The sequence below is a fragment of the Rhinopithecus roxellana genome, chromosome 7 (assembly GCF_007565055.1).
Source record: "Rhinopithecus roxellana isolate Shanxi Qingling chromosome 7, ASM756505v1, whole genome shotgun sequence".
NCBI lineage: Eukaryota > Metazoa > Chordata > Mammalia > Primates > Cercopithecidae > Rhinopithecus > Rhinopithecus roxellana.
The window spans coordinates 93,567,075-93,590,175 of NC_044555.1; the positions used below are offsets into that span (position 1 = coordinate 93,567,075).

The window sequence follows — 23,101 nt, forward strand, 5'->3', positions numbered from 1 at the left end:
TTGTGAGGAGTAAATGACTTCAGACACTGAAGGCTTAACACAGTGACTGGCATATCATAGGGATGCCCAATACATACCAGCTATGAGTCTTATCACCACTGTTCTTCCTGGCATGGCCCTGCAAGCTCATCTTCAGCTGAAGAGAAGCTAGGTATGGCTACCACAGTTTGGTCCTATTATTGCGGTCAGACAGTTGCTGTGATTGGCTCTCCCCTCCTTCCCTCACCCCCTCCCATCTTACCCTCTGTTATTAACATAAGCAGTCAGAAACATGCAGGCTATGCTTCCCATTGGTTGAAATTGTTGTTTCCTTGGCAGCACTTGCAAACATTCCATCTGGCAATCTGAGAGAAGCTACTGAGAGAATCCTGAGACATCCCCAGCTACCTACCACTGCTCCTGTTCCAAGCAAAGAAGATCTGCTCACTCCGGTACTGGGGTTTCTCCGGGATGGGGGAGTCCACAGAAAGGACTTGCAGTGGTTCTCCCTATTCATCACCCAGACCCCAAACATTACCATTCCCCCGTCACTTTCCACCCACCCTGCCTATTTGGCCTCTGAGAAGGGGAGGGGAGGGGAGGGGAGGGCAGGGGAGGAGAGGGGAGGAGAGGGGAGAGGGAGGGGGAGGGGAGGGGAGAGGAGGGGAGGGAAGGGAAGAAAAATAACTAAGAGAGGCCAGGGGGAGGGTGGCTTAAGAATGGTGTGTGCCCACAGACGTGTGAGGGTAAAAATTGAGCTTCTTCCTGGGCACTGCTCCCCATCTTCCCTCTCCTGTTGAAGCACAGGCTCCCCAGGGAAAGTCTTAAGGAGGTCCTTCCATGCATAAAGCACACACCCCATGTGCTTCGTGTTGGAGGTCACAGATTTGACTTCTCATCAATTTATCAATAGGCAATTTGCTGAAAGCAAAGTTACTGAATGTCTAAGTTACCAAATGGGCAATTTTCTTTCCTTTCCTTTTTTTTTTTTTTGAGACAGAGTCTCGCTCTGTCGCCCAGGCTGGAGTGCAGTGATGCGATCTCAGCTCACTGCAAGCTCCACCTCCTGGGTTCACGCCATTCTGCTGCCTCAGCCTCCCGAGTAGCAGGGACTATAGGCATGCACCACCATGCCCGGCTAATTTTTGTATTTTTAGTAGAGACGGGGTTTTGCCATGTTGGCCAGGCTGGTTTCAAACTCCTGACCTCAGGTGATCCTCCCACATTGGCCTCCCAAAGTGCTGGGATTACAGGTATGAGCCACCGCACCCGGCCCCAAATGGACAATTTTCTTTCCTTCTTTCTTTCTTTTTCTTTCTTTCTTGAGGTGGAGTCTCGTTCTGTTGCCCAGGCTGGAGTGCAGTGGCGAGATCTCGGCTCACTGCAAACTCTGCCTCCCGGGTTCATGCCATTCTCCTACCTCAGCATCCCAAGTAGGTGGGACTACAGGTGCTCACCACCACGCCCAGCTAATTTTTTGTATTTTTAGTAGAGATGGGGTTTCACCGTGTTAGCCAGGATGGTCTCGATCTCCTGCTCTTGTGATCCGCCCACCTTGGCCTCCCAAAGTGCTGGGATTACAGGTGTGACCCACCGCACCTGGCCACACCCGGCTAATTTTTTGTATTTTTAGAGGAGACGGAGTTTCTCCATGTTGATCAGGCTGGTCTTGAACTCCCGACCTCAGGTCATCCACCCGCCTTGGCCTCCCAAAGTGCTGGGATTACAGGCGTGAGCCACTGCACCCGGCGCAAATGGACAATTTTCTAAAGAATCAAGTTAATATATGGCTACCTTACCAAAGTCTATTGAAATTACCAATTTACCCAAAAACCTTTGTGCAGTTGTCTTTACAGAGTTTATAGCAGGTTGCTCTGGCCAAATTGGCATGGCCTAAGTAAGGGCTAGGGAGAGTCAGTTCTCCAGTGTTGAGGGTCTTTAGGCTCCTCACTGCCCACCCTTTAACCTCTGGCTGCTCTGGAGTGGGCAGCCTGGATATGCTCTGTGTCCTCCAGCAGATGATCCTATCTACCTCCAGCTGCAGCAACAGGGAACTGGGGCAGAGGCAAACTGAGCTTAAAAATGCTAATATCAATCTGGGCAACATACTGAGACCTATAAAATAAATAGCCTGGTGTAGGCAGGACACGGTGGGAGGCTGGGGTGGGCAGATCACCCAAGGTCAGGGGTTCAAGACCAGCCTGGCCAACATGGTGAAACCCCATCTCTACTAAAAATACAAAAATTAACTGGGCATATTTTTGTATTTACAACATGTGTATTTTGTATTTATACACCTATAATCCCAGCTACTCAGGAGGCTGAGGCAGGAGAATCTCTTGAACCCAGGAGGCAGAGGTTGCAGTGAGCCGAGATTGTGTCACTGCACTCCAGTCTGGGTGACAGAGTAAGACTCTGTCTCAAAAGAAAAAAAAAATAGCCAGGTGTGGTGGTATAGGCCTTTAGTCCCAACTACTCAGGAGGCTGAGGTGGGAGGATCACTTGAGCCTAGGAAGTTGAGGCTGCAGCTAGCTGTGATTGCACCACTGCACTCCAGCCCAGGTGACAGAGCAAGACCCTATCTCAAGAGAAAAAACAGGGGAAAAAAAAAAAAAAGCTTAAATGAACAATGGCCAACATTATTTCAGGGATGTTCAAAGGCTGTCCCAGTGGTTCTTGAACTGATGGCCGTGGGAGCCAGGTTGCCTTTTGTGGTATCTACTACCCCCTGGGACCAATGATGATGTCAATAAAGGAAACGGAGTTGCCCTTTGTCCGGGCACAGTAGCTCACACCTGTAATCCCAGCACTTTGGGAGGCCGAGGCAGGTGGATCACCTGAAGTCAGGAGTTCAAGACCAGCCTGGCCAACATGGTGAAACCCCGTCTCTACTAAAAATACAAAAATTAGCCGGGCATGGTGGCGGACGCCTATAATCCCAGCTACTCGGGAGGCTGAGGCAGGAGAATTGCTTGAACCTGGGAGGCAGAGGTTGCAGTGAGCTGAGATTTTGCCATTGCACTCCGGCCTGGGCAACAAGAGTGAAAACTCCGTCTCAAAAAAAAGAAAAGAAAAGAAAAGAAAAATTGCCTTTTGTGAAAGAGGCTCCCAGAGAGAGAGCGTAGTAGGTCACTGGACTCTAGATGAAAATGTGAGAATAAGGCCGGGCGTGGTGGCTCACGCTTGTAATCCCAGCACTTTGGGAGACTAAGGCGGGTGGATCAGGAGGTCAGGAGTTCAAGACCAGCCTGGCCAAGATGGTGAAACCCATCTCTACTAAAAATACAAAAATTAGCTGGGCATGGTGGCAGGCGCCTGTAATCCCAGCTACTCAGGAGGCTGAGGCAGCAGAATCGCTTGAACCCGGGAGGAAGAGGTTGCAGTGAGCCGAGATGGTGCCACTGCCCTCCAGCCTAGGCAACAGAACAAGACTCTGTCTCAAAAAAAGAAAAGAAAAGAAAAGAAAAGAAAAGAAAAGAAAAGAAAAAAGAAAAGAAAGAAAATGTGCGAATAGGGCCCTACTACTCTTTCTGAATCTTGGAGGGAGAAGAGCAGCACAGTTGAGAGCATGGGCTGTGGAGCCAGACAGTGTGGGTGTACAGCTCAGTTTCCTCATTTTTACATGGCAGCAATAGGCCCTCTATCTGTGACTCAGGGTTCCTGTAGGAAACCGTTGGTGTATTAAAATGAAGACAGCTGCAGAAGGGTTAAGTAAGGGAATATTTACAAAAGTGTGGCCAGAGTGCAGGGCAACAGAGGAAGGTGCAGCTCCCTAGGGCTAGTAACAGTGGGCCTAAAAGGTTGAGGGGGGAGAATGCTTACCCTTACCACACTTAGAAGCTGGGAGAACGCTACCCTGAAAGACACTGGGGACTTCATGCAGCCAGCCATCAGCCAACTTGCAGGGGGAAAACCACCAGGAACATATATTTTGACTTCCTGATCTCCTTATTGTGTGGAACCCCCTAGAAGCCAGAGGGCACCATTTATGGGTGCAGTCAAGTTAGTTTTCCAGGGCAGGAAACAGGGGGAGATGCAAGGACAGTGGATTTGGAAGGGCAAATGGAAGGTGCCCAGCACACTCTTTCATAGGGCTGTGATGATAGTTAAATGAAACATAGCACATTAAACACCCCCAAATTGGGAGCTGTTATTTATAGAAAAATAGCTTCCTTTGGAGAGAGATATCCACTTTCATGTAGCCCTTCCACCCAATGGAAGGATTGCTTGCAACATACTTATTTTTTATTTTTTGAGACAGAGTCTCACTCTGTCACCCAAGCTGGAGTGTAGTGGCACGATCTCGGCTCACTGCAACCTCTGCCTCCTGGGTTCAAGTGATTCTCCTGCCTCAGCCTGCCAAGTAGCTGAGATTACAGGTGTCCGCCACCATGCCTGGCTAATTTTTGTATTTTTAGTAGAGATGGGGTTTCACCATGTTGGCCAGGTGGGTCTTGAACTCCTGACCTCAGGTGATCCGCCTGCCTCGGCCTCCCAAAGTGCTGGGATTATAGGCATGAGCCACTACACCTGGCCCAGGCCAATTTTTGTATTTTTAGTAGAGATGGGGTTTCGCCATGCTTGCCAGGCTGGTCTCAAACTCCTCATGTCAGGTGATCTACCCGCTTTGGCCTCCCAAATTGCTGGCATTACAGGCGTGTGCCACTGTGCCTGGCCATATTTTTTATTTTTTCTGAGACAGGTCTCGCTCTGTCACCCAGACTGGAGTTCAGTGGTGAGATCACAGCTCCCTGCAGCCTCAACCTCCCAGGCTCAAGTGATTTTCCCACATCAGCCTTGTGAGTAGAAAGCTGGGACTACAGGCACACATCACTATGCCTGGCTAATTTTTTAAACTTTTGTAGAGATGGGGCCTTGCTATGTTGTCCAGCCTGATCTCAATCTCCTGCACTTAAACAATCCTCCCACTTTGGCCTCCCAAAGTGCTGGGATTACAGGCTCAAGCCACTGCACCTGGCCACCTGTAAGGAATTTAAAGCTGTGCTGGAAACAAGCAATTTTTTTAATAAGGAAAAAGACTTAAACAGTAGCAAGAAAAGAAAGGATTTAAGACTCAAGGGAAAAGATATTAAAAAAATTGAAAATGAGCAAAGACTTCTAGCTCTGTGATGGACCCATGTTTACAGCCCTAGTAACACAAAGTTTCACATTGTTAATACACGTTAAAGGCATCTGGAAGATTATAGCTATCATTTATGATAAAAATCTTACTAGAACAGGAACAGACGAATGTTTTCTTGATGTGATACATCTCAAACCATAAACCAGCATCATACTAATGGTGGAACACCAGAAAGCAAGGCCATTAAAGTCAGACACAATAGGAGGATGCTCATTATTTCCATTATTTCAACTTTCTTTTTTTTTTTTTTTTTGAGACGGAGTTTTGCTCTGTCGCCCAGGCTGGAGTGCAGTAGCTCACTGCAAGCTCCGCCTCCCGGGTTCACACCATTCTCCTGCCTCAGCCTCCCGAGTAGCTGGGATTACAGGCACCCGCCACCATGCCCGGTTAATTTTGTATTTTTAGTAGAGACCGGGTTTCACTATGTTGGTCAGACTGGTCTTGAACTCCCAACCTCAGGTGATCCACCCACCTTGGGCTCCCAAAGTGCTGGGGTTATAGGCGTGAGCCACCGTGCCGGGCCTCATTATGGTTTTGAGAATGTGAGAATCCTTGGTTTTCAGGAAAAGTAGATCTCAGCAGCCAGGCACAGGGCTGACTCCTACCCTTAAACCCCCAATCCTCTCCCTAGAGGCAATTACTGCTTACTGTCTCTTGTGATTCTTCAAGAGATGGTCTGTACTTATATGAGTGCGTTCACATGTGTGTACACATACATGCATGCAGTGAGTAACTTCTTTTCTTCCCCAGGAAAAAGCAAATGAGTGAGACTCAAAATTCAACAAGCCAGAAAGCAATGGATGAGGATAACAAAGCCGCAAGCCAAACAATGCCGAATACACAAGATAAGGACTATGAGGATAAATTGACTCAAGCAGCTCTAGCTCTGGTTGAGGATGTCATCAGTTATGCTGTTAAGATTGTGGAAGGTAGAAATCCTGTTTGTTTGGATGCCTAAATAACTGTCTCATATAGCACCATACTACGGGGCAACTAACAAATTCACACCTTTTTTTTTTTTTTTTTTTTTTTTGCAGAGGAGCAAAACCCTTTGAAAAACATCAAGTGGATGACTCACGGTGAATTCACTGTGGAAAAGGGTCGTAAACAAATTGACGAATATTTTTCGGTAAGTTAGGCCGACCACTCCAGCATGGTACACCAGTGTGAAGAACAATAAAGAGACTCTCAGCAGACCAAAAGTTTGAAGTCTGGAAAATCTAGGAGATGGTATCAAAGGGGGTGACTAGAATAAGTAAACATCATCTCTATCTCAGTTCCAAAATCAAGGTGGGATAGTCTTTGAAGGTGAAATGCACAATCACAATCATTTTCCCTGTGTCTGTATTATTCTAACCTTACATTTCCCTGGGAAAATCTGCTCTTCCTACTTAAGTAATTTGTCCATCCTAGTGCATTAAATGGGGGGCCTAGTGGCCTAAGGAGGGAGATGCTCATCCAAAATAGGAGTTCTCCACCACCATTATTTTATTTATTTTTAGAAACAGGGTCTCACTCTGTCACCAAAGCTGTAGTGCAGGGGCTCGATCCTAGCTCATTGCAGCTTTGAACTCCTGGGCTCAAGCAATCTTCCTGCCTCAGCCTTCCGAGTAGATAGGCGTGTGTCACCACACCTGGCTAATTTTTAATTTTTTGTAGAGACAGGGTCTCGCTATGTTGCCCAGGTGGCCTCAAACTCCTGGCCTCAAGGGATCCTCCTGCCTTGGCCTCCCAAAGTGCTGGGATTACAGGTGTGAGCCATTGCACCCGGCCTCCACCACCAACTTTAGAATGCTCCTGTTAACAGAGGGCATGCAGATGGATCAAAAGACTTTTTAATTTGGCTTTGGAATATATTGCCTGCATAGTAAGATGTACAATTCATGGGATGTACAATCCCATGAATTCCTTTGTTTTTCTGCCTGTGTCTGACTCTGACTCTGCTCATCCTGGCAGCTTTGCTGAGAAGGCCCTGGATTACTTTGCGTAACTGGTGAGTGAATAAAGGAGAATGGCTTAGGCCAGGCGCAGTGGTTCACATCTGTAATCCCAGCACTTTGGAAGACCAAGACGGGAGAATCAATCACTTGAGCCTACGAGTTTGACACAGCCTGGGCAACATAGTGGGACTCTATCGCTATAAAACTAAAAAATTAGGCCGGGCGTAGTGACTCATGCCTGTAAGCCTGGCATTTTGGGAGGCCGTGGCAGGCAGATCACAAGGTCAGGAGTTCAAGTCCAGCCTGGCCAATATGGTGAAACCCTGTCTCTATTAAAAATACAAAAATTAGCTGGGCATGGTGGTGGGTGCCTGTAATCCCAGCTACTTGGGAGGCTGAGGCAGGAGAATCGTTTGAACCCAGGAGGCAGAGGTTGCAGTGAGCCGAGATTACACCACTGCTCTCTCCATCCTGGGTGACAGAGCAAAACTCCGTCTCAAAAAAAAAAAAAAAAAAAAAAAAAAATTAGCCAGACGTGGTAGTATGCACCTATAGTTCTAGCCGCTCAGGAGGCTGAGGTGGGAGGATCACTTGAGCCCAGGAGGTCAAGGCTGCAGTAAGCTGTGATTGCGCCACTGCAGTCAGCCTGGGTGACAGAGTAAGACCCTGTCTCAGAAAAAAAAAAAAAGAAAGAAAGAAAGAATGGCTTGAAATCCTTCTCATTGTGCTTCTATGGAACAGAGACCAGTTGAAATTGGTGGAGGTGAACTCCTTTACCCCTGGGAAAAGTTCCAGCTGTCTCTGTTCCCCAGGCCAGCCCCTCAAAGCCTACAGCCCTCAGGGCAGTTTCCCAGGCCTTAGGAAGGCCTAGTCAGGTGTGAAGGAGGAAAAGTCAGGGATTTCTGGCTCCACTCCCTCTATGCTCCAGCGGACACCACTCACCGTTCTCATTAGGAGGGGTATCTTGAGCATAGTGAAGATGAATGGTGCAAGTTATTCTTGAGCCTTCCTGCTGTGGAGCACATCTCCATTTGGGGTTGGGCAAAGGCCCCTGCCTACTGCCCTCAGGGTTCCTGAATCAAACTAGAATGGAACACATAGCAAGTAGGAAAAATTTCCCTTGCAAATCCCATTGGTCATTCTGAGTAAAAGGCAAAAGTAAGTCATGACAATGCTCTATAAGGCCCAATATGATCTGAGTTCCCTTTCCCCTCCCAACTTATGGTTCAGCTCCCATCACTCCTTCCCCACTCTTACCTTCTTCCCTCAGCCACACTTGCCTCCTTGCTGTTCCTCGACTGCCAGGCATGTTCCCCTGTCAGGACCCTTGCTCTTGCTGTTCCTTCTGCCTGGAACCCTCTCCCCTAAGATATATACCCATGGCTCACTACTTTACCTCCCTTCAGATCTTTGTTAAAAAATATCACCTGCTCATTGAGGCTTTTCTTGGCCACTTCATCTAAAATCACAACCCTCTCCACTTCTCTGACTCATTTTCCCTTCACACTTCTTTCTGCGTAAGATACTAGAGTCTATTTACTTGTACTACTGCCTGTCTTCCACCACCAGACCATATGGTCTATGAGGGCAGGTTTCTGTTCACTGCTTTGTTCCCAGCCCCTAGCAATGTCAGGTACACAGATGCTCAATAACTCTGTGTTGAATACATGAAGGGATTTATTATCGCATTACCATATTTCTTCACAGATGAAGAGCCAGGTCAAAGGATTTGTCTTACCTATTCCGTAGGGCTGTTGTGAGAATAGAGACAATTAAAAAGTAAATGACTGAAAAGCTAAATATGTTATATTAGCTCATGATGTAAAATCGCCCTGTTCCCAGCCCCACAGTAGAGACGGGGTTTCACCGTGTTAGCCAGCATGGTCTCGATCTCCTGACCTCGTGATCCACCTGCCTCAGCCTTCCAAAGTGCTAGAATTACAGGCATAAGCCACCGTGCCCAACCCCCCTTTTTTTTTGAGACAGAGTTTCACTCTTGTCACCCAGGCTGGAGTGCAATGGTGCGATCTCGGCCTACTACAACCTCCACCTCCTGGTTTCAAGTGATTCTCCTGCCTCAGCCTCCCGAGTAGCCAAAAATACAGGCACCTGCCACCATGCCAGGCTAATTTATTTTTTATTTTTAGTAGAGACAGGGTTTCACCATGTTGGCCAGGCTGGTCTCGAACTCCTGACCTCAGGTGATCCACCCACCTCAGCCTCCCAAAGTGTTGGGATTACAGGCGTGAGCCACCGCACCCAGCCAAAGTGTGAGGCATTTCTGATGGAGCGCTTTCTCAAGCTTATTGCCAATTTCCCAGGGTCCACTACACATCAGGGGATGGTAAATTAAGAGTTGCCATTTACTGAGTACTGCTATGTGTTAAGCACTGCAGTGCACATCATCATGCATTATCTCGTTTAATCCTCACAACAAAACTGTGTGTGGGTATATCAGTGTACCCATTTAAAAGATGCGAACTTTGCACAAATTGCCCAACCTCTTTCTGATTGAGCAGCAAAATGAAGTTATGATCACATGTCTGTCTGATGTTTTTTTTTTTTTTTTTTTTTTGAGACAGAGCGTTGCTCTGTCACCCAGGGCTACAGTGCAGTGGCCCCATCTTGGCTCACTGCAACCTCTGCCTCCTGGGTTCAAGGGATTCTCCTGCCTCGGGCTCCCGAGTAGCTGGGACTACAGGTGCATGCCACCGTGCCTGGCTAATTTTTGCATTTTTAGTAGAGATGGGGTTTCACCATGTTGGCCAGTCTGGTCTTGAACTCCTAACCTCAAGTGATCTGCCCACCTCGGCCTCCCAAAGTACTGGGATTACAAGCATGAGCCACTGCGCCCGACCTGATATATTCTTTTAAAAAAATATTTATTTATTTATTTATTGAGACAGAGTCTTGCTCTGTCGCCCAAGCTGGAGTGCAGTGGCACAATCTCAGCTCACTGCAGCCTCAAACCCCTGGGATCAAGTGATCCTCCTGCCTCAGCCTCCTGAGTAGCTAGGACTATGGGTACATAGCACCATGGCTGAGTAAATTTTTTAGTTTTTTGTAGAGATGAGGTTTCACTTTGTTGCTCAGGCTGGTCTTGAACTCCTGGCCTCAAGTGGTTCTCCTGCCTCAGCCTCCTAAAGTGCTGGGATTACTGCCAGTCACTGGCAGTGGCCACTGCACCCGGTGTGAGCCACTGCACCCAGCCAGTTCTATCTGATATATTCTTTCTACCATAGTAGGAAAAGTACTTTTTTCTTATTTTTTTTTTCTCATCAGCTTCTACTGACCCAGGAAAAGTACTTTAGATGACAAAAATAATGCAGACTTTTATTATTATTTAAAAATACAAATTCAAATGATTTTAAGGTACTACAATGTGAATATGAATAATTAAACCTGGTATCAGAAGGCTGGTACAGGCCGGGCGCGGTAGCTCACGCCTGTAATCCCAGCACTTTGGGAGGCCAAGGCGGGCGGATCACTTGAGGTCTGGAGTTTGAGACCAGCCTGGTCAACATGGTGAAACCCTGTCTCTACAAAAATACAAAAAAATTAACTGGGTGTGGTGGTATGCACCTGTAATCCCAGATGCTTGGGAGACTGAGGCAGGAGAATCACTTGAACCTGGGAGGTGGATGTTGCAGTGAGCTGAGATCGCGCGTCTGCACTCCAGCCTGGGTAACAGAGTAAGACTCCATCGGGGTCGGGGGCGGGGGGAGGAAGAAGGATGGTATAGTTGTGGGGAGGGAACACTTACACATTGCCAATGGCAAAGTTGGTTCATTCTCTTCAGGAACACAGTCTGGCAACAGGAATATACAAATGGGTTCCTTAAAAAGAAAAATCAGAGAATGCCCATCACCTCACACAGTTAAAATTACTTTTATAATAAAAAAAATCACTATAAAAAATGCCCAGTGAAAAAAAATGCCCAGTGAGCAAAAAGATACAAATTAGAAAATGAAATTACCCATAATACCCTTTTCTGTTACCCCAAAGGTCACTTACCATGGATAACAGTTTTGTGCATAGACTTTTTTTTTCATTGTTTTTTGCCTTATGCATATACTTCCATGTGTCTGTTGATTTTGAGTGACCAGTAGTATGTAGCTGGCTAAGCCATCCATGATCGAGTAGTACAGTGACATACTGTTTCCTAGAAGTGAGTATATGAAGCAGTATTATGTAAAAATCACAAAACACACTCACTGCTGCTACATAAAAGTCTGCTGCGTGCACACGGCTAAAAATGGGAGGAGATTCGCCTGATGAAAATAGTTAAATTTAATGTCATGTGTAAGACTGCCTTCATTCACAAAAGGGGGGAAAAATCCACTAAGAGCCAAGCTGAGAAGAAGAGACTCTTAGAACTGAGGCTTCTGGTGGGGTGGAGAAAGCACTGAGCAGGCTGCTCAGGAGTCCTGGGTACCAGTCCCAGTTTATTGTGTTAGACTGTCCCAACCCACTTCTAGGCCCTGGTATCCTCATCCGCAATGTGAAGGGCTGCATTAGATTATCTCTAGGGACCAATTCAATGTTATAAAGTCTGTGATTGTGTGACAGATTAAACATTAGGGCTAGAAAAGTATATTGAGTAATATAGAACAGCTGAAAAAAAAAAGGGCATGCTCTGGCTGGGTCAGTGGCTCATGCCTGTAATCCCAGCACTTTGGAAGTCTGAGGCAGGTGGATCACCTGTGGTCAGGAGTTCATGACCAGCCTGGCCAACATGGTGAAACCCCATCTCTACTAAAAATAACAAAAATTAGCCAAATGTGGTGGTGCGCACCTGTAATCCCAGCTACTCGGGAGGCTGAGGCAGAAGAATCACTTGAACCCAGGAGGTGGAGGTTGCAGTGAGCTGAAATCACGCCACTGTACTCTAGCCTGGATGACAGAGCAAGACTTCATCTAGGAAAAAAAAAAAAAAAAGAGCATGCTCCAATGAGCCATAAGAGATTGACTGTTGGGCCCCTTCATTAAAAGGAGTAATGATTTTGGGGCTAGGCGTGGTGGCTCATGCCTATAATCCCAGCACTTTGGGAGGCCGAGGCATGTGGATTACCTGAGGTCAGGAGTTCGAGACCAGCCTGAATCGCTACTAAAAATACAAAAATTAGCTGGGTGTGGTGGTGAGCAACTGTAATCCCAGTTACTCGGGAGGCTGAGGAAGGAGAATCGCTTGAACCCAGGAGGCGGAGGTTGCAGTGTGCTGAGATCACATCACTGCATTCTAGCCTGGAAGACAGACAGACTCTGTCTCAAAAAAAAAAAAAAAAAAAAAAAAAAAGGAAGGAGTAATGACTTTGGGAGGCTGAGGCCAGTGGATCACTTGAGCCCAGGAGTTCGAGACCAGCCTGGGCAATATAGGGAGACCCCCATCTCTACAAAAAATACAAAAATTAGCCAGGTGTGGTGGTGCATGCCTGTATGTAGTCTCAGTTACTTGGGAGGCTGAGGTGGGAGGATCACTTAAACCTGGGGAGGTTGCAATGAGCCATGATCGTGCCACTGCACTCCAGTCTAGGTGACAGGGTAAGACCCTGTCTCAGAAAAAAGGAATAATGATACATGAAAGAATACACAGCTCCTGATCTCAAGGAATCTCGAGTCCAGTGCTCCTCTCTGGACTAAAACAGCCAATTGTGTACAAGTTTGAAATAAGCTGAGGCAAAAGGCCAGCCTACATTTTTTTTAAAGGAGGGCCTGAAATCTTTTTGATGTCTCCTCCTGTACTCCCTCTCCACATTACTGGGATTTGTTAGACTCTCCCAATTCCTTCCTTCTGTAAGCCTTCATCTTAATTCAGGCTCTTCTTTGATTCAGAAGCTTCTGGTGCCCTGAGAGCCAGCCCAAGGAGGTTCAGTTGAATTGAATTTGTTGAATACCTGTGAAATCCAAGGCCCCTTGCCAGGAATCAGGGATGCATTTTGACTTCTGTGGGCCCTAGGCACTCTTCCCTTTGTAGGCCCCTTTCTCCCTCAAAATATGGAAAAACTCAAGACAGCACTGGTATAAAGATGAATATAATCATGACCCTAAAATTCATATTTTCTGCTTCTTTTTTTTGAGACAGAGTTTTGCTCTTGTTGCCCAGGCTGGTGTGCAATGGTGCGATCTCGGTTCACCACAATCTCCGCCTCCCGGGTTCAAACGATTCTCCTGCCTCAGCCTCCCGAGTAGCTGGGATTACAGGCATGTGCCACCACACTGGGCTAATTTTGTATTTTTAGTAGAGACTGGGTTTCTCCACGTTGGTCAGGCTGGTCTCGAACTCCCGACCTCAGGTGATTCGCCCTCCTCGGCCTCCCACAGTGCTGGGATTACAGGCATGAGCCACTGTGCCTGGCCTTTTTCTTCTAATTTTAAAAGAAATGAACACATTTTTTTGTGGGCCCTAGGTATTGAGCCTACTATGTCTTACAGATAAGTCAGCCCTGTTAGAAATGTTTTAATATTGGCCGGGCACGGTGGCTCACGCCTGTAATCCCAGCACTTTGGGAGGCCGAGGTGGGCAGATCACTTGAGGTCAGGAGTTCAGGACCAGTCTGACCAACGTGGTGAAACCCTGTCTCTACTAAAAATACAAAAATTAGCTGGGTGTGCTGGTGGGTGCCTGTAATCCCAGCTACTCAGGGAGGCTGAGGCAGGAGAATTGCTTGAACTTGGAAAGCGAAGGTTGCAGTGAGCCGAGATGGTGCCATTGCAGTCCAGCCTGGGTGACAGAGTGAGACTCCGTTTCAAAAAAAAAGAAAAGAAAATTTTTAATATGGAGACTACAACGCAGACCGTTCCTTATGGCTGTACTATGAGGGGGAAGTCTCAAGTGCCATAAGAGAGGCAGAAAACAAATTCCACCAGTGTTCAAAGGGAAAGGGTGTGAAGTCACATCTGGTTGGAAGAGGGATCAGAAAGACTTCTTGGAGGTGGTAGTTTTGAAAACAGAATTTATCAAGTAGGTGATAGAGAGAAGCTTCTCAAGAAATTACAACAGCCGGATCAAAAGCATGGTGTAAATGTGGGGAATAGTGCTAGTTATAGTTTGATGGGAATATGAGCATTTTGTTGAGAAAAGTGTGACATGAAACCTTTTTTTTTTTTTTTTTGAGACAAGGAGTTGCCCAGCTTGGAGTGCAGTGGCACGATCATAGCTCACTGCAGTCTCAAATTCCTGGGCTCAAGCGATCTTCCTGCCTCAGCCTCCCAAAGTGCTGGGATTACACTACGCCTGGCCATTGTGGGAGGTCTTAAATGACACAGTGAAACGTTTTCATTTTGTTTGGCAGGCAATGGGGAGCTGCGGGAAGTTGCTTTTTTTTTTTTTTTCCCGAGTTGGAGTTTTGCTCTTGTCGCCCAGGCTGAAGTGCAATGGTGTGATCTCAGCTCGCTGCAGCCTCTGCCTCCTGGGTTCAAGGGATTCTCATGCCTCAGCCTCTGAGAATGTAGAGAAGTAGCTGGGACTACAGGCCCCCACCACCACGCCCGGCTCATTTTTGCATTGTCAGTAGAGACGGGGTTTCACCATGTTGGCCAGGCTGGTCTCGAACTCCTAACCTTAGGTGATCTGCCTGCCTCAGCCTCCCAAAGTGGTGGGATTACAGGCATGAGCCACCAAGCTTGCGCCCAGCCCAGGGAGGTTTTTGAGCCGAGCAGATATGACTGAAGCTGTGCTTAAGGAAAATAACTCTGGCTTCATTGTGGGTAGGGGATTGGAGAAGTGAGGTTGAGGACAACAGAGTCTAGATAGGTTATTGCCTAAGTCCAGGTGAGAAACACTGAGAGCTGAAGTAGAGCAGTGGCAGTGGGACTGGAGAAGAATGGATAGATTTGAGACACATTTCAGGTAGAATAGATATGATTGAAGGTTAATAAAAAATGGATGAATTAATTAAGGAAGGAAGGAATGAAGAACTGAATGAATGCTACTTTTTTTTTTTTTTTTTTTGAGACGGAATTTCACCTTGTTGCTCAGGCTGGAGTGCAATGGCATGATCTTGGCTCACCACAACCTCCTGACCTCAAGTGATCCGCTCACCTCAGCCTCCCAAAGTGCTGGCATTACAGGCATGAGTCACCGTGCCCAGCCTAAATGCTACTTTCAAGAATGTAGTTAACTTTAGTTGTGTACAGTTGGCTCTCCATATCTGCAGGGGAATACGTTTTCGGACCCCCCATGCATATCAAAATCCACGTGTGCTCAAGTCCCTTAGTCGGTCCCCCATCCATGGATTTAACCAATTAGAATCTGCAGCGGTGGGACTGTATTCCCATCTCAACTCCAAGAATAGGCCCAAAGGAGACATCCCAAGGAATATTTTGTTTCTCAACTCTCATCACTGCGAAGATTTGTGCCTTGAAAGGGGGAAGCACCCGGGAGTGGTGGCTCATGTCTGTAATCCCAGCACTCTGGTAGGCTAAGGCAGGCGGATTGCTCGAGCCCAGGAGTTCAAGGCCAGCCTGGACAACATAGCAAGACCTGGTCTCTAAAATAAATAAATAAATAAAATAAAATTTTAAAAAGAAAAGGGGGAAGCTTCTCTAAGGGTGCAAACAAGGAATCCCTCCTTTCTGTAGGATGTGGATTATTCTATTGCCTCCCTGAACTTATTTTATATACCACCTATGGCTACAATTAAGTGAGTTGGATTTTCACAAATGGCTAAAGTCAGCCTCGTTACTTTCCAGTCACACATTTAGGTCTCCTGGGGTGAGCAGAACAAGTGTTCTAATCACTTTCTAATTATTTTCCAATTAATTGAACCTGCCTCCTGTAAGGGGGTCTGAAGCAACATCTGTGTGTATGTACACTTAGACATCGAAGTGTGTGTCCTTGCTGGCGTGGTGGCTCACGCCTGTAATCCCAGCATTTTGGGAAGCCAAGGCAGGTGGAAGACTTGAACTCAGGAGTTTGAGACCAGCCTGGGCAACATGGCGAAACCCCATCTCTATCAAAAATACAAAAATTAGCTAGGCATGGTGGTGCATGCCTGTCATCCCAGTTACTCGGGAGGCTGAGGCAGGAGAATCGCTTGAACCCAGGAGGCAGAGGTTGCAATGAGCCAAGATTGTGCCACTGCACTCCAGCCTGGGTGAAGAAGTGAGGCTGTGTCTCAATCAATCAATCAATCAATCAATCAATGTGTGTCCCTACAGTCCAAGGTTCAGTCTCAACTGATGTTTGCATTCTTCATTTGTTTCATTACAGCTTAACCTTTTCTCTCCTCCACCCATGGTGATAATTGGGTACTGATCCTAGTTTGACTCCAATAAAAAATATTAGGAGTGGCCAGGTGCAGTGGCTCACACCTGTACTCCCAGCACTTTGGGAGGCTGAGGTGGGTAAATCGCTTGAGGTCAGGAGTTCAAAACCAGCCTGACCAACATGGTGAAACCCCGTCTCTACTAAAAATACAAAAAGAATTAGTCGGGCGTGGTGGCGTACGCCTGTAATCCCAGCTGCTTGGGAGGCTGAGGCAGGAGAAGTGCTTGAATCTGGGAGGCAGAGGTTGCAATGAGCCGAGATCATGCCACTGCCCTCTAGCCTGGGCAACAGAGACTCCATCTCCAAAAAAAAAAAAAAAAAAAAAAGGAGCGGACTCCAGAACAGAACTGTAACCCCAATGTTATATGCCACACTTATCCTTTATTTTTATTTATTCGTTTTTTTAGGGATAGGGTCTTGTTCTGTCACCCAGACTGGAGTGTAGTGGTGCAATCACAGCTCACTGCAGCCTCAAACTCCTGGACTCGGGTAATCCTATTGCCTCAGCCTCCCCAGTAGCTGGGATTAAGGGTACGTACCACCATGCCTGGCTAATTTTTAAATTTGTTTTATAGAGATAGGGTCTTGCTACATTGCCCGGGCTGGTCTGGAACTCCTGGCCTCAAGCAATCCTCCTGCCTTGGCCTCCCAAAGTGCTGGGATTACAGGCATGAGCCACTGCACCCAGCCATGCTGCATTTATCTACAGGACTTGAACAGAAGGCTTTTCTTTTTCTGTGTGCTTTTTCTTTTTTCTATGAAACAGAAGTGTGTTTCTAAAAAATGCTGGGCACACGGCGTAGAGTTTATAGAGAGGAAAGACTTAATTCACAGCTTCCTATACATCTACTATGTACACTGGAGTATCTCAACTGCTGGGCTACCTGTAGCACAAATCTCTGCTGGTACCTACTTCACCATGAAGGTCTCCAAAACCAAACCGCCGGTAAGTTCTTCTTTTTCTCTCTTCAGTGAGAATGGAAACTTCTCTTGTCAAGGTCATCAATAATCCCATTTTTGCAAAATTTAATAGTCATACTTCTGTCCTTATCTCACTGGCCTATGCACAGCACTTGCCGTAGCTGATCACTGCCCGCTCCATGAAACTTTCCATTTGGCTTCTAGAACAACATACTTTCCTGATTTTCCTCCTGCCTCACTGACCATTCCTTCAGAGTCAGCCTCTACTGGTAGTTTCCCTGCCTCATACCAACCTCTTCATGTTGGAATGTCCTGAAACTCAGACCTTGGACCTCTTCTCTATACTCTGTTCTGTGGTTATCTCATCCAGTCTCATAGCTTTAAATGCCACCTAGAGCTTATGATCCCCAAATTTGTATCTCTAGCACAGACCCGTCCCACGTGAATGTTTAATAAACATCTAATATATTGCATGTAAAACTGAACTTCTGATTTTCCCTTCCAAGCCTATCTAGTTGCAGTCTTCATCTTGGTTAAGGGCCAAAATCCTTGATGTCATCCTTGACTCTTCTCTCATATCCCTCATCTAATCTATTAGGAAATCATATTGGCTCTACTTTCAAAAATATATCCAGAATCCAACAATTTTTTTTTTTTTTTTTTTTTTTTTGAGATAGAGTTTCACTCTTATTGCCCAGGCTGGAGTGCAGTGGTGCAATCTTGGCTCACTGCAACCTCCACCTCCTGGGTTCAAGTGATTCTCCTGTCTCAACCTCCCAAGTAGCTGGGATGACAGTCGTGCGCCACAATGCCTGGCTAATTTTTGTATTTTTAGTAGAGATGGGTTTTCACCATGTTGGCCAGGCTGGTCTCGAACTCCTGATCTCAAGTGATCCACCCACCTCGGCCTCCCAAAGTGCTGGGATTACAGGCGTGAGCCACCGCGCCTGGCCCCCCTATTTCTTACTACTCTACTTCTATCATTCTGGTCCAAGACACCATCCTCTCTCACCAAGATTATGTCAATAGCCTCCTAATCAGTCTCTCTGCTTCCACCTTTGCCCTCATCATGTCTCTTTTCAATGTTGCAGCCAGCCTGAGTGAGTCTTGTAAAACAAATGTTTTTCTTTTTTTCTTTTTTTTTTTTTTAAGAGATGGTATCTTGCTTTGTTACCCAGGCTGGTCTTGAATTCCTGGCCTCAGGCTATCCTGCCTCAGCCTCTCAAAGTGCTGGACTTACAGGTGTGAACCACCAGCCCAGCTGTAAAACAAATTTGTCACTTTTGTGTTTAAAATTTTCCAAAAGTGCTTCTCAAACTTCTCTCTCTCTCTCTTTTTTTTTTTTTTTTAAGACAGAGTCGCTCTGTCATCCAGGTTGTAGAGTGGTACAATCAGAGCTCACTGAAGCCTTGACATCCCAGGCTCAAGTGATCCTCCCACATCAGCCTTCCTTGTAGCTGGGACTACAGGTGCACACCACCATGCCCAGCGAACTTTGTGCTGGGATTACAGGCATGAGCCACCGCACCTGGCTGTAAAACAAATTTCTGTCATTCCTCTGTTTTATCTACATCTGTCTGTCTATCTATCTATCTATCTATCTATCTATCTATCTATCTATCTATCTATCTATCTATCTACCTACCTACCTACCTACCTACCTACCTACCTACCTACTTATTGAGACAGGGTCTCACTTTCTCACCCTGGCTGGTGGGCAGTGGCCTGATCAGGGTTCACTGCAGCCTCTACTTCCTGGGCTCAAGCGATCCTCCTGCCTCAGCCCCTCAAGTAGCTGGGACTACAGGCATGCACCACCACGCCTGGCTTTTTTTTTTTTTTAGTTTTCGTAGAGACAAGGTCTTGCTGTGTTGCACAGGCTGGTCTTGAACTCCTGAGCTCAAGTGATCCACCCGGCTCAGCCTCCCAAAGTGTTAGGATTACAGGTGTGAGCCACCACGCCTGGCCCATTCCTCTGTTTAAAACTTTCCAAGGGCAGGCGCGGTGGCTCATGCTTGTAATCCCAGCACTCTGGGAGGCCAAGGTGGACAGATCAACTTGAGGTCAGGAGTTCAAGACCAGCCTGGCAAACATGGTGAAACCCTGTCTCTACTAAAAATACAAAAATTAGGCCGGGTGCGGTGGCTCACACCTGTAATCCCAGCACTTTGGGAGGCTGAGGTGGGTGGATCACCTGAGGTCGGGAGTTCCAGACCAGCCTGACCAACACGGAGAAACCCCGTTACTACTAAAAGTACAAACTTAGCCAGGCGTGGTGGCTCATGGCTGTAATCCCAGCAACTTGGGAGGCTAAGGCAGGAGAATCGCTTGAACCCAGGAGGCGGAGGTTGTGGTGAGCCGAGATCGCACCATTGCCCTCCAGCCTGTGCACCAAGAGCGAAACACCATTTCAAAAAAAAAAAAGAAAAGAAAAACACAAAAATATAGCCGGGCCTGGTGGCTCATGCCTGTAGTCCCAGCTACTTGGGAGGTTGAGGCAGGAGAATGGCTTGAACCCGGGAGGTGGAGGTTGCAGTGACTGAGCTGGTGCCATTGCACTCCAACGTGGGTGACAGAGTGAGACTCCGTCTCAAAAAAAAAAAAAAGAAAGAAAGAAAGAAATTAATTCAAAGTTTGTACAAATTACTTAGGGATCTTGTTAAAATGAAGATTCTGATTCAGCAGGTCTGGGGTAGGGCTTGAGATTGTTTTTTGCTTTTGCTTTTAGATGGAGTCTCGTTCTGTCTCCTAGGCTGGAGTGCAGAACTAACAAGTTCGCAGGCCATGCTGAGGCTGCAGGCCTAGAGACCAGCTTTCAGTAGTAAGGGCCTACAAGGCCTTGTGTGATCTGGTCCCTTGTTACTTATGCTTTCCCACTACTCCTTCCCTCTCACTGTGCTCTGGCCATTCTGATCTTGCTTCTCCTCAAATAAGTCAGGTATCGTCCTGCCTCAGGGCCTTTGCACTTGCTGTTTCTTTTGACGAGAACACTCTCCCCAGGCATGTGAATTGCCTGCTCCCTCACTTCCTCTTTCACTCACTTTCCTATGCTTTTTCTCCATAGCACTTACCACCTTTTCATATTCTATATAATTGTTTTTTGCTTTTTTGTTTTTAGATGGAGTCTCGTTCTGTCTCCTAGGCTGGAGTGCAGTGGTGTGATCTTGGCTCACTGCAACTTCTGCTTCCTGCGTTCGAGTGATTCTCCTGCCTCAGCCTCCTGGGTAGCTGGGACTACAGGCACATGCCACCAAAACCAGCTAATTTGTGTATTTTTAGTAGAGATGGGGTATCGCCATGTTGGCCAGGCTGGTCTCGAACTCCTGACCTCAGGTGATTCGCCTGCCTCGGCCTCCCAAAGTGCTGGGATTATAGGCGTGAGCCACCACCCCCAGCCCTATAATTGTTTGATTATTGTCTATTCCCTCCACCAGAATGTAAGCTCCATGAAGGCTGGGATTTTTGTCTTCCTGTAAAACAAGGCCTGGCAAATAGTAGGCACTCAATAAATACTTGAGGGAATGATTGCTGGTATCCACTAGGTAGACCATGAATAAGAAATATGTTAACTTGATAGCTGGTATGAAAAGAGCCAAAATAACATCCATGAATCTAGGGGAATGGTCAGAGGAGCAGGGCTGGTACCAAGGATGCCTGAAACACAACAGACATAAACATTTTATTTCCTCTTTGCCTTCCCATCCTTTCCCAAAAGTTATTTGCACCTTGGCCTGATGTTAAGGCTTCGCATATGACCACAGTCAGTGAGCCATCTATGTCCTATATGCATCCTATCCTAGTACAAACGCCTATTCAGAGCGTTTGGAACCTGCGGTAACCTAAAGAGGTGCAATATGTGGAGATCTTACTTCTGGTCATATATCCCTCTACCAGCTGTCTTGCTAACCGGCCAGGTCAGAGGTCAGGAAGTGAGCTTGGTGGAAGGGAACAAGACTACACCAGAGACCACACAGAGAGAGGTCTCGGAAGAATGGCTCTTGCTCAAAATTCTAAGTATAATTTTGGAGGCGAGGATGGGAGGGACTACTGAGACAATATTACAACCTACATGATTATGCTGCTTTAAAAATGTTTCAAATCTTTTCATCTATATTAATTCATTCTCACGCCATTCCTAAGAGGTAGAGATTGTCAGTTGAGTAAAGTGGAGCATGTAAAGAAGGTTAATGACTTACACTCCTATTAATGAGGAGCACAACCCTGTCCCAACTTATTTCCAATTTTGTAAAGATTCTTAAGGTATTTGTTGTCAAAAAGATATTTTGGGGAACAGAGGTTTAAAGTGACAAAAAACTATCACCTATAGAATCCCAATTCATAAGCAAGATGAATTCTAGAAATTCAAGAGTATGCACATGGACAAGTGTAGGGAAGTAAGGAATTAAGAGTTGGTATGATTGGGCTGGGCACAGTGGCTTATGCCTGTAATCCCAGCAGTTTGGGAGGCCAAGGCGGGCGCATCACCTGAGGTCAGGAATTCGAGACCAGCCTGGGTAACAAGGTAAAACTCTGGCTCTGCTAAAAATAAAAAAATTAACTGGGCATGGTGGTGGGCGTCTATGAACCCAACTACTTGGGAGGCTGAGGCAGGAGAGTCACTTGAACCCAGGAGGCGGAGGTTGCAATGAGCTGAGATCATGCCACTGCACTTACGCCTTGGAGACAGAGCAAGACTCCGTCTCGAAAAAAGCAAAAAGAGTTGGTATGACTGGTCTGGGGTAAAAGTTGTCCTTCTCTTTTTTAGGATGCACCCATTGGTGTTTTTTATGTAGGTGACCACCAAGCATTAGTTCACAGGTAATGAACATTTGGAGGTTTGTTTTAAAAGGGTGGGAGAACGGTCATCACACTTCAGGAATCCATCAGTTGCACAACAACAGATAGTTCATGTAATGGTCACTTTTCTTCTTTGGACCACCAACCCCATTAGAATGGGCTGAAATTGTTCTGGAAAATTATTTTTCTTAGTGTCTGCTTTTTCATTCATTATAAGCTTGAGGATTAGTTGCTGCAGTGGGGTGGGGACAAAGTGGGTCATGTCTATTGTTTCTATGGAAAACTTCAATATCACATAAAATTAACTTATGTATAATAATTCCTTTTATAGCAGCTCTCTTAAAGTATCTTTACATATAAGCTCATTAATCCTTTCATTGACTGGGCTTAAGAAACAGTAAAGGATAGATATAGAGAACCCTAGCTACCTCCCCTCCCCTGCCAATAAAAGAGGCTTCTTGCTTACTAAGAATATAAAAGAGTAAATAGGAAATCCCCTTTGTTTGATTTTAAAAGCTTTTGATTTAAAAATACTTTAAAAGTGTTTGTTTTTCTTCCTCTGTAGACCAGGAATGGTTCGCTTTCGAGAAAACTGGCAGAAGAATCTTACTGATGCCAAACACAGTTTCATGGAGTCGTTCTCCTTCTTATTCAATCGTGTCTGATTCTTACAGGATGTCTTAGGATTGTTTTTCTCATCAGGATATATTAAAAATACAATACAGCACATCAAACCACAGAATATTTATTGAGTAATAAACTTGTGGCACACAATCCAGCTGTATTTTTTTGCATTCATTCATTTTCCATTCTGCAACCTCTATCACATTAGCAGAATAACCAGTAAGTTGTTTTATATTTTCTAAAATATTTTTTTCCATGACTATATGCATCACTTCTGAGTCTTACAGGTATAGAGCTGAGTTTAGACAGTTGCTAAAATTCACCTATCGGACCAAACTAAGGTTGGTCCTTGGCTGTTTGTTCCCCATCTGAGCCTAAGTCTCAAGCTCAGACACATCTCTTTATGGGCACAACTGGGGAACAACAAAA

General features: G+C 46.2%; 1 protein-coding gene across 1 annotated transcript; it reads left to right on the forward strand.

Moving 5' to 3' along the window:
• On the forward strand, positions 1 to 22,822 carry AKAP14 (A-kinase anchoring protein 14). Its single transcript, XM_010375070.1, has 7 exons — positions 1 to 151; positions 319 to 431; positions 5,873 to 6,051; positions 6,160 to 6,251; positions 17,097 to 17,276; positions 22,017 to 22,069; positions 22,614 to 22,822. The coding sequence occupies exons 3-7, from the start codon at positions 5,883 to 5,885 to the stop codon at positions 22,711 to 22,713; spliced, it is 594 nt and encodes a 197-aa protein (XP_010373372.1). The 5' UTR covers positions 1 to 151; positions 319 to 431; positions 5,873 to 5,882; the 3' UTR covers positions 22,714 to 22,822.
• Positions 22,823 to 23,101: the final 279 nt, after the last annotated feature.

Bases quoted from the DNA above. Each gene is read 5' to 3' on its own strand.
- AKAP14 (XM_010375070.1), top strand. From the start codon at position 5,883: ATGAGTGAGACTCAAAATTCAACAAGCCAGAAAGCAATGGATGAGGAT. The intron at 6,252-17,096 runs GTAAGTTAGGCC...TCTATGAAACAG, and splicing joins AAATTGACGAATATTTTTCG to AAGTGTGTTTCTAAAAAATG. The intron at 22,070-22,613 runs GTAATGAACATT...CTTCCTCTGTAG, and splicing joins CACCAAGCATTAGTTCACAG to ACCAGGAATGGTTCGCTTTC.